The 15,895-nt window shown below is 43.1% G+C and overlaps 1 protein-coding gene across 2 annotated transcripts in view; it reads right to left on the bottom strand.

Annotated features, from left to right (window-relative positions):
* Positions 1-10,451: 10,451 nt before the first annotated feature.
* Positions 10,452-15,895, bottom strand: part of LOC143280579 (uncharacterized) — a 59,858-nt gene continuing 54,414 nt past the window's right edge. For both annotated transcript variants that reach the window (XM_076585281.1, XM_076585280.1), the window contains exons 3-4: positions 12,383-12,782; positions 10,452-11,098 (exon numbers count right to left, since the gene is read on the bottom strand). In XM_076585281.1, coding sequence (XP_076441396.1) covers positions 10,545-11,098; positions 12,383-12,782 — 954 coding nt within the window. In that variant the 3' untranslated portion in view covers positions 10,452-10,544. The remainder of the gene's footprint in view (positions 11,099-12,382; positions 12,783-15,895) is intronic.

Raw genomic sequence — 15,895 nt, 5'->3', positions numbered from 1 at the left:
GCGGGGTTAAAACGGTCATGCACGTAAAAACCCACTCGTGTACATACGGGTGAACGTGGGAGTTGCAGCCCACGAACGCAGAAGAAGAAGAAACAGAAAACTCTACTACTGTTCTGTGCAGACGGGTTTGGAGGGGCGGCGGTGGGAGTTGGGGTAGGGGATGGGTGGAGGGTTGCGGGGTTAAACACGCAGTCACTCTGTGGGAAGTTCCAACAGTATCAGTATCAGTATCAGTAGCTCAAGGAGGCGTCACTGCGTTCGGACAAATCCATATACGCTACACCACATCTGCCAAGCAGATGCCTGACCAGCAGCGTAACCCAACGCGCGTAGTCAGGCCTTGGGGAAAAAAAAATCTCTCTCTCTCTCTCTCTCTCTCTCTCTCTCTCTCTCTCTCTCTCTCTATATATATATATATATATATATATATATGCGTACATACATAAATAAATAAATAATAATTATGATGAAAAAAAAAGATAGTAGTAATGAAAATAATGATAAAATAATAATAATAACATTAAATAAATAATTAAATAAATAAGACAACAATGATGATAAATAAGCAAATAAATATAAAACATGAAGACACACATTCACACATACACCCACACATGCATAACAGATATGCCCCAAAAACGCAGTTTCATAGATATGAAAGTACAGTCAAATACATATAAACGTACATGAGCTCCAACACACACACACACACACACACACACACACACACACACACACACACACACACACACACACACCACAAATACTTTTATTCAATGAATACATAAAACTGAAGAAAAACAAAAACAGCAATGGAAAGAGGAGTCACTGAACTTTATTTCCATATAAAACACACCTTTATTTCTTAAACATCACTGAAGTTACAGGCTTGGGAAAAATGGGCAAAATCGATGTTTTTCAGTCTTGGCTTCTGTTTAACAAGCCAGGCTGCCGGTACCTATCTTTTGTAATTCATGTCATCTCTCAGTAAGTAATCAGTCACTAAAATATTAACATATATAGTATGCATTATGTGGTAATCGTATAGTCCGGGCTATGAACTGTCCACAAACGGAAGAAAACCTCTTCAAGGCTCGTTTGTCAAACATGTGGAAAGCAGATGTCATTTTGTTCTTCACGATACACTGGTAAAATGTTGGCGTAGTTTCATGCCTACATTGCAGAACGTAAAAAATGTCAAGGAACTTGGACACAAACCTGTCGTTTTAGCCAAGACAAGAGAGACTGTTCCAGTCAATGGCGACTGCTCTGTCACTGCCTTCAAGTGAAGCTCAAGCATGATCGCGAGAATGAAATTAAATCATACATAACGCTAAATCATGTTAAACAGGGGGTCGTGTGTCTGAAAAACTAAAGAACTTCATCTGCGTATCTGGTAAAGGTTGATCTACAACACGTTGAAGTGCAGTACATCTGCAAGTTGTTTCCTTCATCTGTTCAGCACTTCAGGCGTGCCGAAAATCGGAATCGTGGCGGATTCGCCATATGCCTTTGTGGAAAAAGAAATCAAACAAAGGAAACACGCGATTTACCTTCATCTGTCACATCGTCCACGAAATCTTCGGGGTCATTGAAATCCGGTTCTTCCTCAATCTCCATCTCCTCCTCGTCTTCATTCTGAGATTCACTTTTTCGTGACTTTCTGCCGTCCATTTCTCTCCCCGCAGCCATCTTGCCGTACTCGCAAGTTCCAACAGAAGCTGAGAAACTCGACTGATGTGGGAGAGGGTCGGATCGGGAGGTGATGACTTAGACAGATGAGGGGGAAACTCCAAGCGATTTGGGATGCTCAGAACAAGGAAAGCTTAGGGTAACCCAAGACAGATTTAGAGAAACTCAAGCAGCTGCTTCAGTTTCAGTTTCAAGGAGGTGTCAAAAGCGTGCGGACTGATCCATATACGCTGCATCATGTTTGTTGTTTTAAAAACAGAAAAAGAATTATTTTTAAAAAAAAATTAAAAAAAAGGAGCAGAGGCATGACCTTGGCATAAACCCAACGCACAGGTCCGGCCTTCAGAGCCAGTGCTGGGTTTGTGCAAAATATTAAGATAGAATAGATTTCTAATGACAAAATAAACAAATAGATAAATTCTAATGACAAAATAAACAAACAGATAAATAAATGAATATATAAAAGATATAGTGGCGTGAAGAACTGCTGGAAAATCTAGATGTGTGGGAATCCCAACACGTCTTGGGGCACGGATAAAAAAAAAAATTAATAAAAAAAGAGAAAAAAAGGGAGTGGGGGTGGTGGGGGAGGGGGGGTCAAGAGGATTGTGAGCTCAACAGACGGTGGGAAATGCTGCAAACAGACATGGGGAAACTCACAGAGACGCATGGAATTCCAGAGACCGTGGGGAAGTTCAGAGACACGGGAGACTCGTTCACAGTGTGGAGAAGTCGAGGGAGACTGGAGAATGGGGAGTTGGGAAAACTCACTGACGTGAGAGAGACAAGAGACGCAGAGAACTCATAGGATGCAAGGGAAATAGCAGAGTTCAACCAACACGGGACACTCAAAGAGATGTGGGGAAACTTGACAACTGTGGGAAACTCAAGAGATGTGAGAAACTTGACAACTGTGGGAAACTCAGGAGACGTGGGTAAACGTGACAACTGTGGGAAACTCAAGAGATGTGAGAAACTTGACAACTGTGGGAAACTCAGGTGGCATGGGGAATTTGACAACTGTGGGAAACTGGAAGCTTGACAACCGTGGGAAACTTAAGAGATGTGGGAAAGTTGACAACTGTCTGAAACTCAAGGAGCATGGGAAATTTGACAACTGTGGGAGAGTGAAGGGCATGGGAAATGGGAAATTTGACAGCTGTGGGAGAGTGAAGGGCATGGGAAATTTGACAACTGTGGGAGAGTGAAGGGCATGGGAAATTTGACAACTGTGGGAGAGTGAAGGGCATGGGAAATTTGACAACTGTGGAAAACTCACGAGACACGGGAAACTTGACAACTGTGTGAAACTCGGGACGCATGGGAAACTCACCAGACGTGGGAAACTCGACGGACGTGAAAACTCATCGATGTGGGAAATTTGTGAGATGTGTGTTGGGGAGGGGGGGGGGGCACGTGCGGAGGGGGGGGGAAGGGGAGGGGGATAGGGGATCAATAAGATGTGAGAAATGTGCGACATTGGAGACAATACACTTCCTGCTGACGCGTTCCACGTGCGAATGCTTTGTGACGACACACGAAAGCAAACACAGTGCTGGTTCATTTGGGTCTGTCCTTTAAAAAAAAAAACCCAAAACACGACACAAACTTTGTTTGAACTGTGTGTTCCTCGCGTGGAAAACCCATTGTGGGTAGCATGTTGAAAAAAAACAAAAAAAAAACACCCGTCTCTTTCCAACCTTTGTCGTGTTCAATTTCGTTAGATAGAATACATTTACTCCATCTGCGTTTAAATACTGTACATTAAAAAAACACAAAAAAACAGAGTTTGTACAGCCTGCGTTTGCAATGTTTAAACATTGTATAACAGAGAGGACTTCCACTTTTTTTTCTGCCCCATCATCTGCACCGTTTCAGTGGCATTACTCCCACGCCGCTCATTTAGATTCCCCCATACACGGCCACACTCGGGTTCGTCCGTCGCAATTCCAGCGTCGGCAGTCCACAGGGAGCCATCGATGTTAGGTTGCCAGGAGGCCACACGCCAGAGGAGACCCCGCACTGCTGCTGAGTCACTTCAGTGGTGTTCAGTGGTGCCTGTTCTGATTTAACGTACTCAGGACACCACCTACTAAGCCCCCTACTAACGCCAAATGGCTTAGTCGCGGAGCCAGACTGAGTGAGCGTCCCTCCCAGAGTGAAGACCGCCACCACGTCCCTCAAACAACAGCCCCCATGAATCTGCCGACACTGACAACATTGACAGGACTCACCCCAAGCACGGAAGTGGAGGGGTATCGAAACTGAGGTCACCATGAGAGCAGGGCATGAAAGGCCACAGACTTTGAGGCTGTTTTGTTTATATTGATGATGATGAAGGAGGAGGATGACGATGACGATGTTGCTATGGAGGTCCATTTTGGTTTGGGACTGCGTGACAAGGCTGTACTCTACGCTTCCTGTCATAATGATATCCCGGCGTTAACCAGTGTTGGTCAGGTAATTAGAGCAACACACCCAAAGACGCATCCTTGAAGTGGATGACACTCGACTGTGTGGTCCCAGTCTCCCCATTTAAGCCCACAGCATACTCAACTCTGGGTAGGAGCCGGCCACGGGCCGAAAAACCCACCTCCGCTGGGATTCGAACCCGCGTCCTCCCAGCCGTCAGTCCGCGACGCTAACCACTTCGCCACGGCGGCTGGTTCGGAGTTCCATTTTTGTTTGACATGCTGAATTCACAAAAACCAACATTGTTATGACCATGTCCGTCGTACTGAAATGCTACATTAAAAAAATACGTTTCGTTGATGGGCTTATCTTTCGTGTCATTGTGAGACCTGTGTCTGTAAGATCAACATATCCACATAAGGTAGAAAATAACTTTTATGTTTTATCAAGGACAGCTGACTAATGACCTTACGTGGCTCAGATTTCAAAATATAAACAAAGCGATTTTCGCCAGCAGCTGTAATTGTGTAATCGAACAACGGATTCTTTATGAATGCTCTCAAACTTTATGACCATACTACTACTACTACTAAGAATAAGAATGAATTGTACTTTTATGGCGCAAACTCCCCCATACAATGGGCTCATCACAAGAAGCAACACATATACAGTAGTGCATTATACAACACAACAGCACATGAGGACATGGAAGTGAAAAACAAAAAAATATTTTTCGCCAATCAACATATATCGATAGACAAATGCAGTTTATAATGGGATTCCATCTGTTAAAATGTGAGGGTCTGTTTCGCTTTTAGTGACCGCAGGACAGTCATATGGACCAAATCTGATTACCTGTCATGGCCTGTGGAAGGATGAGTATGGCAAAGCCAATCCCCAAACGTCCTTTGTTCTGTTACTTTGGACCATGATTACTTTGGTGTTGATAAAAGTAATATATTACCACCAAAGAAATATAATGATAAAGATATGAAATAATGATGATGAAATGATTCTTAAAGTAGTGATACACTTATACACCTCTCTTTTTTCCCCAAAGGGAAAGCAACATCTACATTAATTCGTTCATTCTTTTGCGTCAGTGACCTTTGGTCATGAATAATTATAATAATAATAATGGTATTTATATAGCGCTATCGCTGAATCTTGTGCAGAGACAAATCAAAGCGCTTTCGCATCAGTCATTCACACGCATGCATAACTCTAAAACTGGAGAAACTGAAGACAAGGAAAGGACAGGGAAGGGAGACTTTTTTGGGAAGAGGTGGGATTTAAGGCCAGACTTGAAAGAGCTGAGTGTGGAGACTTGCCGAAGCGAAAGAGGAAGTTCATATCAATCGCAAGGTCCAGAGACAGAAAGAACGGCGGCCAACAGTCGAGTGTTTGAATCTGGGTATGCGTAAACAGAGTGGATCCGAAGCCGATTGTACTTACGCTAGGGTTGAAATAAAATATTGTAGATTCAAACCTGGATTAACTGAAGCTGTTAGATATCAACGATATTTGCATTTTCATTTGTAACTTTATAACGATAACTTTTTTACATGTACATTAAACAATGTGTGTGAGCGTGTATCTATCTCTGTGTGTGCGCGCGCGCAGGTCTGAGTTTACGCAATGTTTGTTGCTCTTGGTTTTCTCTGTCATTTTGTTTCATCCAAAGCTGTTGCAAAGCGCTGTGTCGTGATCACACACCAATCGCAATATGAATGGATGTTCCCGAGTGGCTGTTATTGTTGTTGCTATCATCAGAATCCACTGTCATCATCCTTCTTTATCATCATTGTTGGTAAACGTGTAAAAAATTTATCAAAATCCTCTGTTACCCATGGTATTTGTATTTGTATTTCTTTGCTATCACAACAGATTTCTCTGTGTGAAATTCGGGCTGCTCTCCCCAGGGAGAGCGCGTTCGCTACACTACAACGCCACCCATTTTCTTCGTATTTTTTCCTGCGTGCAGTTTTATTTGTTTTGCCTATTGAAGTTGATTTTTCTGCAGAATTTTACCAGGAACAACTCTTTTGTTGCCGTGGGTTATTTTACGTGCGCTAAGTGCATGCTGCACACGGGACCTCGGTTTATCGTCTCATCCAAATGACTAGCGTCCAGACCACCAGTCAAGGTCTAGTGGAGGGGGAGAAAATATCGGCGGCTGAGCCGTGATTCGAACCTAGGCGACGCGTTACCTCTAGGCCATCACTCCACTCGTGTCGGTGATGGTTTGGGTTTGAAGCACACGGGGTTCAGGCCACTGAGAAACGCGACTCGGGATAAATCAAACTTATTCTACTACCACTACTACGATTACTACCACTAACAATAATGGTAATAATGGATAATGCCGACAGACCCTGACACCTCACATTCACACATATACATGTGTTTACGATTTAATATTCACTAACATGTATGTACACACAACCACACACACACACACACACACACACAGAGAGAGAGAGAGAGAGAGGGAGAGAGAGAGAGAGAGAGAGAGAGAGAGAGAGCAGAAGTTCAAGAAGCTCATCAGTCAACAAGATGGTAAGCAGAATGGACGTGGTGTGTTTTCAGAGTTTTTTTGTTTTTTGTTTTTTTTGTTTTGTTTTGTTTTTAACTTAACTGGAGAATTTTAGTGAGGGACGGCAAAGGGCATTTGTTCCCAACTATCCCCGAAAACGGAGTATGGCTGCCTACATGGCGGGCGGGGTAAAAACGGTCATACACGTAAAAGCCCACTCGTGTACATACGAGTGAACGTGGGAGTTGCAGACCACGAACGAAGTTCCCAGTTAGTCAGTTACCGAACTAAGACAGGAAAAGTTCGCTGACGTTGAATGCTGATCATGACTAAACGCGAATTAAAGAGGAAGGTGGGATAATGGTTAAAACGCTTATTAAGAACTGCCAATACCGTGTCTGAGAAAGTCTTTATTCGATACCCGCTCTCGCCCTTTCTTAACCTAGTTTAACTGCATAATCAAACTGAATGTCTGGTCATTCGGATGAGACGTAAAACCAAACACGCATTCAGTTTGGCGCAATGGAAAAGAACCCATGGCAACAAAAAATGTTGTCCTCTGGCAAATTTCTGTAGATAAAAATCACCTCTGAAAGGTACACAAATATTGATTTTGTGTGTGTGTGTGTGTGTGCATGCATTCAAATACTTGTTTTCTATCACACAGGATCATTCTCTAAATGGGCATGACTTTACGCGTACTTTTAAGCAAGAGGGAGCGAGAGTGGGGAGGAGATGAGAGGGCACTTGTGTGTGTGTGTGTGTGTGTGTGTGTGTGTGTGTGTGTGTGTGTGTGTTTTGTGCATACGTTGGCCGTTACCACCAACGATACTGAGAATTGTACACAATCGTGTTCTGTCCGTTATGAAGATTTTTTTTTTCGTGATCCTTTTATCGTGACAGAACACTGTGACAGTTGTTGTTTTTTTGTCACTTCTCATATTCTGGTTGTTGAGATCACCTACCACCCCCACCCCCACTCTCCCCCTAACCCCACACTTCCTACCCAATTCTATTAATTTATGAATCAGTGCTTCTATTTTGTATTTGTATTTCTTTTTATCACAACAGATTTCTCTGTGTGAAATTCGGGCTGCTCTCCCCAGGGAGAGCGCGTCGCTACACTGCAGCATGCACTTAGCACACGTTAAAGAACCCACGGCAACAAAATGGTTGTTCCTGGCAAAATTCTGTAGAAAAATCCACTTCGATAGGAAAAACAAATAAAACTGCACGCAGAAAAAAAAATTTTTTAAAAGGGTGGCGCTGTAGAATTTCACACAAGAGAAATCTGTTGTGATAAGAAAGAAATACAAATATATATACAGTTCCGTGGTATGTAAGTGTATTGTGTCCCCGTATGTGTCTGTGCGGGCCCTGTCACCTACGTGTACAATCACTGGGTGTCGCTGTGCCTGTATGTGCCTCCTGAAAGGATTGTTCAGTTCAGCTCTGCTTAGTTCAGTTCAGTTACTCAACGAGGCGTCACAGAGTTCCGACAAATCCACATACGCTAAACCGCGTCGCTACACTTCAGTGCCACCCTTTTCTCTCTCTCTCTCTCTCTCTCTCTCTCTCTTGCGTGCAGTTTTATTTGTTTTTCCTATCGAGTGGATTTTTCTACAGAATATTGCCAGGAACAACCTTTTTGTTGCCGTGGGTTCTTTTACGTGCGCTAAGTGCATGCCGCACACGGGACCTCGGTTTATCGTCTCATCCGAATGACTAGCGTCCAGACCACCACTCAAGGTCTAGTGGAGGGGAAGAAAAGTTTTATACAGTAGTGTAAAATATGACGCATATCAAAATGACCGATGAAAAACCACGAAAACATGTTTTATACAGTAGTGTAAAATATGACGCATATCAAAATGACCCACGAAAAAATGTTTTATACAGTAGTGTAAAATATGACGCACATCAAAATGACCCATGAAAAACCACACTATCAACATACCATTTCTCTCCAACACTCCTTTCTCTCCCCGCATAGGGTTAGGCATACTCGCCTTATCACACAACACGATCACACATACACAATCGCATGCACACACACACACAAACAATCAACACACACACACATACAATGCAAAACACACACACGCGCGCAACACATCACACACACACACACACACACAAGACCTTCACATAGGGTAATGTGTTCATGAGTATAAATGTGAAATTTCCATGTCATATTATCAGTAAAATATAGATTAAAAGTATTGTCACATCTCAGTTACTACATTTCTTTCTGTTGATAGTTTGTATCTGTGTGTGTGTGTGTGTGTGTGTGTGTGTGTGTGTGTGTGTATGTTATGTGTTCATATTGATATAATGTGTTTCGATGTTACAGGCTTAAATTGTTATTTTCTGCTTTGTATGTACTCTATTATGTGATCGTATTGATATGTGTGTCGATGTCACAAGCTTAAATAACTATTATATAGATTATATTTACTTTGTTTCCTGTGTACTGTCCAAACCTTGGAGACGAACGACTGGGTAAAAAAGGCTTAGTTACCTCCCCTGCCACATGGTCTTTTTAAGCTAATGACAAAGTACCAAAGTGCCGCTTATCCCTTAGTAGTTTATTCTGCTTCAGGCATGCTTTTCCTTTCTACTCCATTTTATCTGTTTTGCGCCATTTTTGCTCTGATTTGTACCAACAATGTCACTAGAGCTTTACAGTTAATCATAATGACATTAAACATCTCAGTGTTCAGTGTATTATTTTCTCTCTCTCTCTCTGTATATATATATATTTACACGCATACACACTCACACACGACACAAACACGCACTTTGTCCACTGGGCCACCCCTCCACCTTGCAGAGACAGAACTGTGACAGTTTCAGTTTCAGTTTCAGTAGCTCAAGGAGGCGTCACTGCGTTCGGACAAATCCATATACGCTACACCACATCTGCCAAGCAGATGCCTGACCAGCAGCGTAACCCAACGCGCTTTGTCAGGCCTTGAGAAAAAATAAAATAAAATAAATAAATAACAATATAATTAAAAAATAAGTAAATAAATAAATAATCATAATAATGAAAATGAAATAAATAAATAGATTTTAAAAGGGGTCACGAAGTGGATTAGCGTCCTCCTCAGAAAACCTAGCAAATGGGAAAGTAATTACAGAACCATACATTAAACTGAACACATCAGCACATTAAAGCAATTGCACTGATTCAAGATATCGACCGGGCGCATCACAGGGCGCCGCCATGTTGGGCTTGGCTCTCTGGACAGAAGATAGAAGGTGGTCAGTCGTGATGCCGCAACAACTGTGTTTTAATGAACAGTTGATAGCGACCAATCTCTCTCTCGCTCTCTCTGTGGCAGTGGCAAATAAGTGAATAAATCATTCATCCATCTCTCTCTTTCTGGGTGGGCGGGTATGGTTGTGGTGTGTGTGTGTGTGCGAGTGCGTTTCTCACTCTGTGTGTGTGTGTGTGTGTGTGTGTGTGTTTGGTAGTATATATCATATCCGTATTGAAAAAAAAAGAGAAAATACTGAAACAAATATATGATACGTGATAATTACGTTTTATCGTTTTCAAAATGTTGCGATGCAAGAGGGTTCCATGACGTGCTCTTTTTGTGTGTTGCTGTAGTTTAGTCCATCTAAATCGTATACAATCATGCAAAAAATCGAACTGCTTCCTCCCCCCCCCCTCTCTCTCTCTCTCTCTCTCTATAACACACACACACACACACACACACACAAACACACGCACAGACACATACACATGTGAGCAACACACACATACGCGGGCGTATACACAAGAACAAAATGACTTCTTCTTTTATTATTTTTTTTATTTTTTTACAACGAATAACCATATTTCCCCCCATATTTTCTCCCACTATGCCACGAAATGTGTTGGTTCTTCCCCTCATCACCATTTTCCTAGAGACTTGAGCTCGTGGATATAGTGCAGAAAGATGTTCACCTTCATCGTGTTGACGCCGTAACCGTAGTGAATTCCGTCCAAGCTCATCACGTTGTCCGTTAGATTGTAGGTGTCGAACACGGGCACGTGATAACCGTCCAGAAAGTGCTGGATGTCCTGGTTGAAGCCTCTGATCCCTGTGCCATCGCTGGACTTCAGTGGGAGCCTCATCATGCCCAACTGGTGCACACCGGCCCAAACAAGATGAGGACGGGACAGCTGTCGAGATCTCATGGCTTTGAACAGTGGGCGAAGTAAAGTGGTCTTGGTTCTCTTCCTCTTTAAGAAGTCGTGAACGCCGATACCAAAGAACACCATGGAGCGTGTTGAATTCGGGACACCCAGTACGACTTTGTGGATTGTCCTGGCCTGTTTTACTGACGGCAAGAAAAAGAATTTTGCCAGGACAGAGCCATTGCACAGTCTGGCATCCCTGTCCAAAACTGGTCGGCACCTTTTTCGTATGAACATGTGCTGGCCAGAACAAGCGGAACGTGTGTCTGCAACATATTGGTCATGTTTGGTCACTAACGTAACTTTGACAGGCAACTTGTTGAGTGGGACATACACCAGCTGATTTGCACACATCTAAGGTGTACAATTAATGCTAACAAACACATGGGTGCCTGAATGTACCTTCGTAAAAATGTCAAATGTAAGATAAAATCAGGCTTAGTGGAGTGGGGAAAGAGATGGGTAGCAGAAAAGCGGTAATTTTTAATGTTAACATACACATGGGTGCGTGAATGTACCTCCGTAAGATGTTGACTGCAGACGTCAGTTAGCTGGGGGTCTGCATCATTAACACAGTTAACCACAATAAAAGAATCGCACTTCTCTGGAAACCCGCACCACACTGAACATTAAACAGACTGACCACAGTACTGTGACGAGAACCTCAGCGTGGCTGTGCACATACAATTCAATCTACTTTGATATCACAGTAAATACACTAACAGACGGTTTACCGTCTCATCCGACTGGCTTCCTTTTGAAGTTCTGTCACAGTATCCGGGATGGGCAGATTTCACGGTGACTGTCGTGAAGGGGCTTATCCATGGTCTCATGGTCAAATTATACAGAGAGTATAAAAGTATATTGCCCATTGTCATACAAGGAAATAAGTAATATACTAGAAAGAGACTTTTATAGGTGCTTTCATTCAACTCTAAAACCTCGTCAATTGACTCTTTCAGACTTTGGTCCGATTCGCAGACCAGTTCTGAGTTTAACTTTCAGACTATCATCAAATTCACTTCGGACTAAATACTGTTCTAATGTCAAGTGCATATTCCTTAGTAACCTGACAATTAAGCATGTGATTTTTTTCTGTAGTTTGATGAATGTGTCTTCACAAGTGACTGAGAACGTTGGTGTTTTTGACTTTTTGCATTCAATATCAGTTGTTTCGCTTGATAGATTAACGACTTCTCTTTTACAAAGTCCTTTAAGTAATTTCCTGTAACTGTATTTAGATTTTTGTTTTCAAATTTCACCCAACCCCCTCCCTCATTTGCCCGGTTTCCCCCAATTCACCATTCATACACACCCCCCTCCTCTTCTAAACGATAATACTCAAATGTATACGTTAATACTCTAACAAAATGTCTGCAATCACCAATATGTGTGACGGGACATTCAACAATATTCCGCCTCCTCGTTCAAGCTGTGTGTTAGTAAAACGACTCCTGCATATGCTGGAGAGGAACACAAAGGCTGAAGAACAGACTTGAGACAGATTAGACAGTTAGAGAGACAGACCAAAGACCCGGGTACGTACTAACCGTTGGATACATTTGATTGCAAGGCACCAGTTACCGGGTTGTCCCGAGCTTTTAAGAGGAAGGCGGTGTACAGATGCCGCATCAGAGAGTCCCCAATGAAAACAAGGGTGGAGTTTTTCAGCAGCTGGCACAAGCCGCTCACAGACCAGTTCCATGGCTGGCATGAGGGGTCCAGAGTCCGCCAGGTGGCGTACTCTGCATAGATGGGCGAGCGCATATGCAGACAGGTCGGGCACGTGCACTGTTGGAGGGACATGTTTCGGCAGACGTGGTCGTAGCAGCAGGGGGCATCACCGTCTGGGTCACACATAGTTCTGAAGTACCTGTCTGGATAGCCGCGTCCAACCTGCATTCCACATCTGTCACCGGTGTGTTGACCGTACCTCATTAGACCTTGGGTCTGTGGAGTGGGGGATCGGGGGGGGGGGGGGGGGGGGGGGTACACACGCATGGATTACACACCAGGATGAAGGCAGAAAATATGATCGAATCACACAGACACACACGTATGCACACGCACACGCATAAGCACCCACGTATGCACAAGTGTGTCTGTACAACTTGAAATTGAGAGAGAACGTAACAACAAGATAGCTACGAAAGATTGCTGAAATGGACCTAATCACTCCCTTCCTGAAATCACTCCCTGGGGGTGATTATTTGTGTTTGTATTTGTATTTCTTTTTATCACAACAGATTTCTTTGTGTAAAATTCGGGCTGCTCTCCCCAGGGAGAACTACACTACAGCGCCACCCCTTTTTTTTTCTTTTTTTTCCTGCGTGCAGTTTTACCTGTTTTTGCTACAGAATTTTTCTACAGAATTTTGCCAGGAACAACCATTTTGTTGCCGTGGGTTCTTTTACGCGCGCTAAATGCATGACGGACCTCGGTTTATTGTCTTATCCGAGTGACTAGCGTCCAAAACACCACTCGAGGTCAAGTGGAGGGGGAGAAAATATTGGTGACTGAGCCGTGATTCGACCCAGCGCGCTCGGATTCTCTCGCTTCCTAGGCGGACACGTTACCTCTAGGCCATCACTCCACATTATTGGCATGTGTCCACGTAAACTACCCTGCCCCACCCCAAAGAAGTAAATCCAATTCGAAAACAGTGCACCTCCATTTGAGGGGATTGTGATTCTGGACCTGAGCCAGAATCAGCTATCTGTTTCACCATCATTCCCCATTCGTTACAAGGTCCAAAAACACCCAATGGCGGGGAAAATATACATGTGCACTTTTTCATTTTCGCATTCCTCTTGGATAGGGGTGGGGACGAGTTTGAGCACGTGCCTAAAATTACTCTTTGGGGAGTACTTACAGACAAGATGGTGAATCAGAATCACGCCAGGGGAGTGAAATTACAACAGAGGTGGAGTCATTTTAAAAACGCATGCCTGTATTCAACCCCCCCCCCCCCCCCCCCATTTTTTTTTTCAGCATACCATTCCTACACACAGGACATTTACAAGCGGAGGGGAATTAAATGGTCCTGACCTCACACCTAAACTCACCCCTAACAACATAGGTGTCCAACACTAGTTATATAAAGAGGGATTTAGGTCGTATATCCAAACTCACTTAACACATGAAGGGTAAGAAGGGTGGTTTTGGCCTTGTGCCCAAAAATTCACTGTCACTTCAAACATGCAACATTATCGTGGGGATAGGGAGAGACTCGTCCTCAGAAAGAACAGATCTGAGCACATAACTCCTATTTTGCAACATCTCCATTGGCTCCCTGTCTCACACAGAATAAAGTATAAGATCGGCACTCTATGTTATAAATGTATTCACGAGTCTGCCACTTCCTATCTTTGCGGCTGCCTTCACCTCTACACTCCATCTAGCTCTCTACGATCGGCTTCGGATCCACGCCGTTCTTTCTCTGTCTCTGGACCTTTTATTTGGAATGAACTTCCTCCTTCGCTTCGTCAGGTCTCCCCACTCAGCTCTTTCAAGTCTGGCCTTAAAGCCCACCTCTTCACAAGATAGCCTCCCTCCTCTACCTCTTTCTTGTCTTCACTTTCTTCAGTTTTAGAGCTATGCATGCGTGTGAATGACTGGTGTCAAAGCGCTTAGATTTGTCTCTGCACCAGATTCAGCGCTATTTAAATACAATCATCATTACTATTATCATTATTTATTTATTTTGTCCATACTCCCATACTCTGTCCACATAATCCCTGGATTAGAACTTCAACGTCTAACCTATTCTGCCACGGCAACTCGGACTGGGCGAATAACAAACGAGAAAAATTCGGGAAAAGGAGAATTAAAGCAAAGGCGCTCCGCTATGGATTTGTATTGAAAAGAAAGCAGCGGAACAGAATACGTCAGAATGGAAAACAACCTGGCACAATACAATACGATACGATACGATACAATGTTATGAATCTACGCGAGGCAAAACAGCATATTGAGCATTAGAGTACAGTACAGTACAGTACAGCACATTGCTGGGCAGTGTAGTACAATAATGATAACAATAACAATGATGATAATAAAATAATAATAATAATGGATACATTTTTGAGAGCTTTCCTCCATGAGAGGGAGCTCAAAGCGCTTTACAATAAACATCACACACACACACACACACACACACAAAAGGAAAAGGGAAGGGGGGAAAAACACAAAAAGAAATAAACAGTGCAATTTCAACACATCAAGTCGTGTATCCTTTTTGCAACAGACAACATTCTTTTACCTAAAAAGTTTCAATTTCAGAAGAAGGCGCCGCTGCGTTCGGACAATTCCACATTTTACACCACATTTTAGGCAGATGCCTGACCATCAGCATAACCCAACGCACGGGTCAGGCACTGAGCGCATGTATAATTCTTTTATATTTGTCCATCTGTCAGAGTGGATTTCTTGTACTGAAGTGCCTGAGGAAAACATTCATGTTGCCATGGGTTCTTTTTCAGTGCGCCAAGGGCGTGATGCACGTGGGACCTCGGTTTATCGTTTCATCCGAATGGATAGTTTGATTTTTCCAAATCGAAGAGAAGGGGCGAAACCAGTACTCGAACTCAGACCCTCAAGGACACTGCATTGGCAGGTAAGTGTCTTATCCATTCTGCCACCTTTCCTAAAAAAAAAACAACAACAAAAACAACAGACCACGTTCTAGCGAAAGTGAATGCATACAGAAGAGACAAAAAGTAAAGTTTTCAAGACTCGTTTATGCTTCTCGCTTCATCCAGTCAGGGAATCACGAGGAGACAAAAAAAATTTAAAAAATCGTTGAAAAGTACTCTGTATTAAATATGATATATTAAATAAGCTTGGGAGAGAAAAAAAGAAAAAAGAAAAAAAAGGCATGTAAGCGGGATCGAACCATGAATGTTTAGTTCGGAAGCAAGCAGACAAATCCCCACTGCTGCGGCGCATCTGACGTTATTTGACTAAATTTAATGGGTCATACTAAAATGCGAAAAGACGCGAAAAGACACGAAAAGACGCGAAAAGACACGAAAATACACCGGAAAAGAATGTGAAAAGACATG

The sequence above is a fragment of the Babylonia areolata genome, chromosome 3 (assembly GCF_041734735.1).
Source record: "Babylonia areolata isolate BAREFJ2019XMU chromosome 3, ASM4173473v1, whole genome shotgun sequence".
In the NCBI taxonomy this organism is placed as follows: domain Eukaryota; kingdom Metazoa; phylum Mollusca; class Gastropoda; order Neogastropoda; family Buccinidae; genus Babylonia; species Babylonia areolata.
The sequence above is the reverse complement of the archived record's forward strand: the minus strand, read 5'-3'. Positions and strand labels throughout refer to the sequence as shown.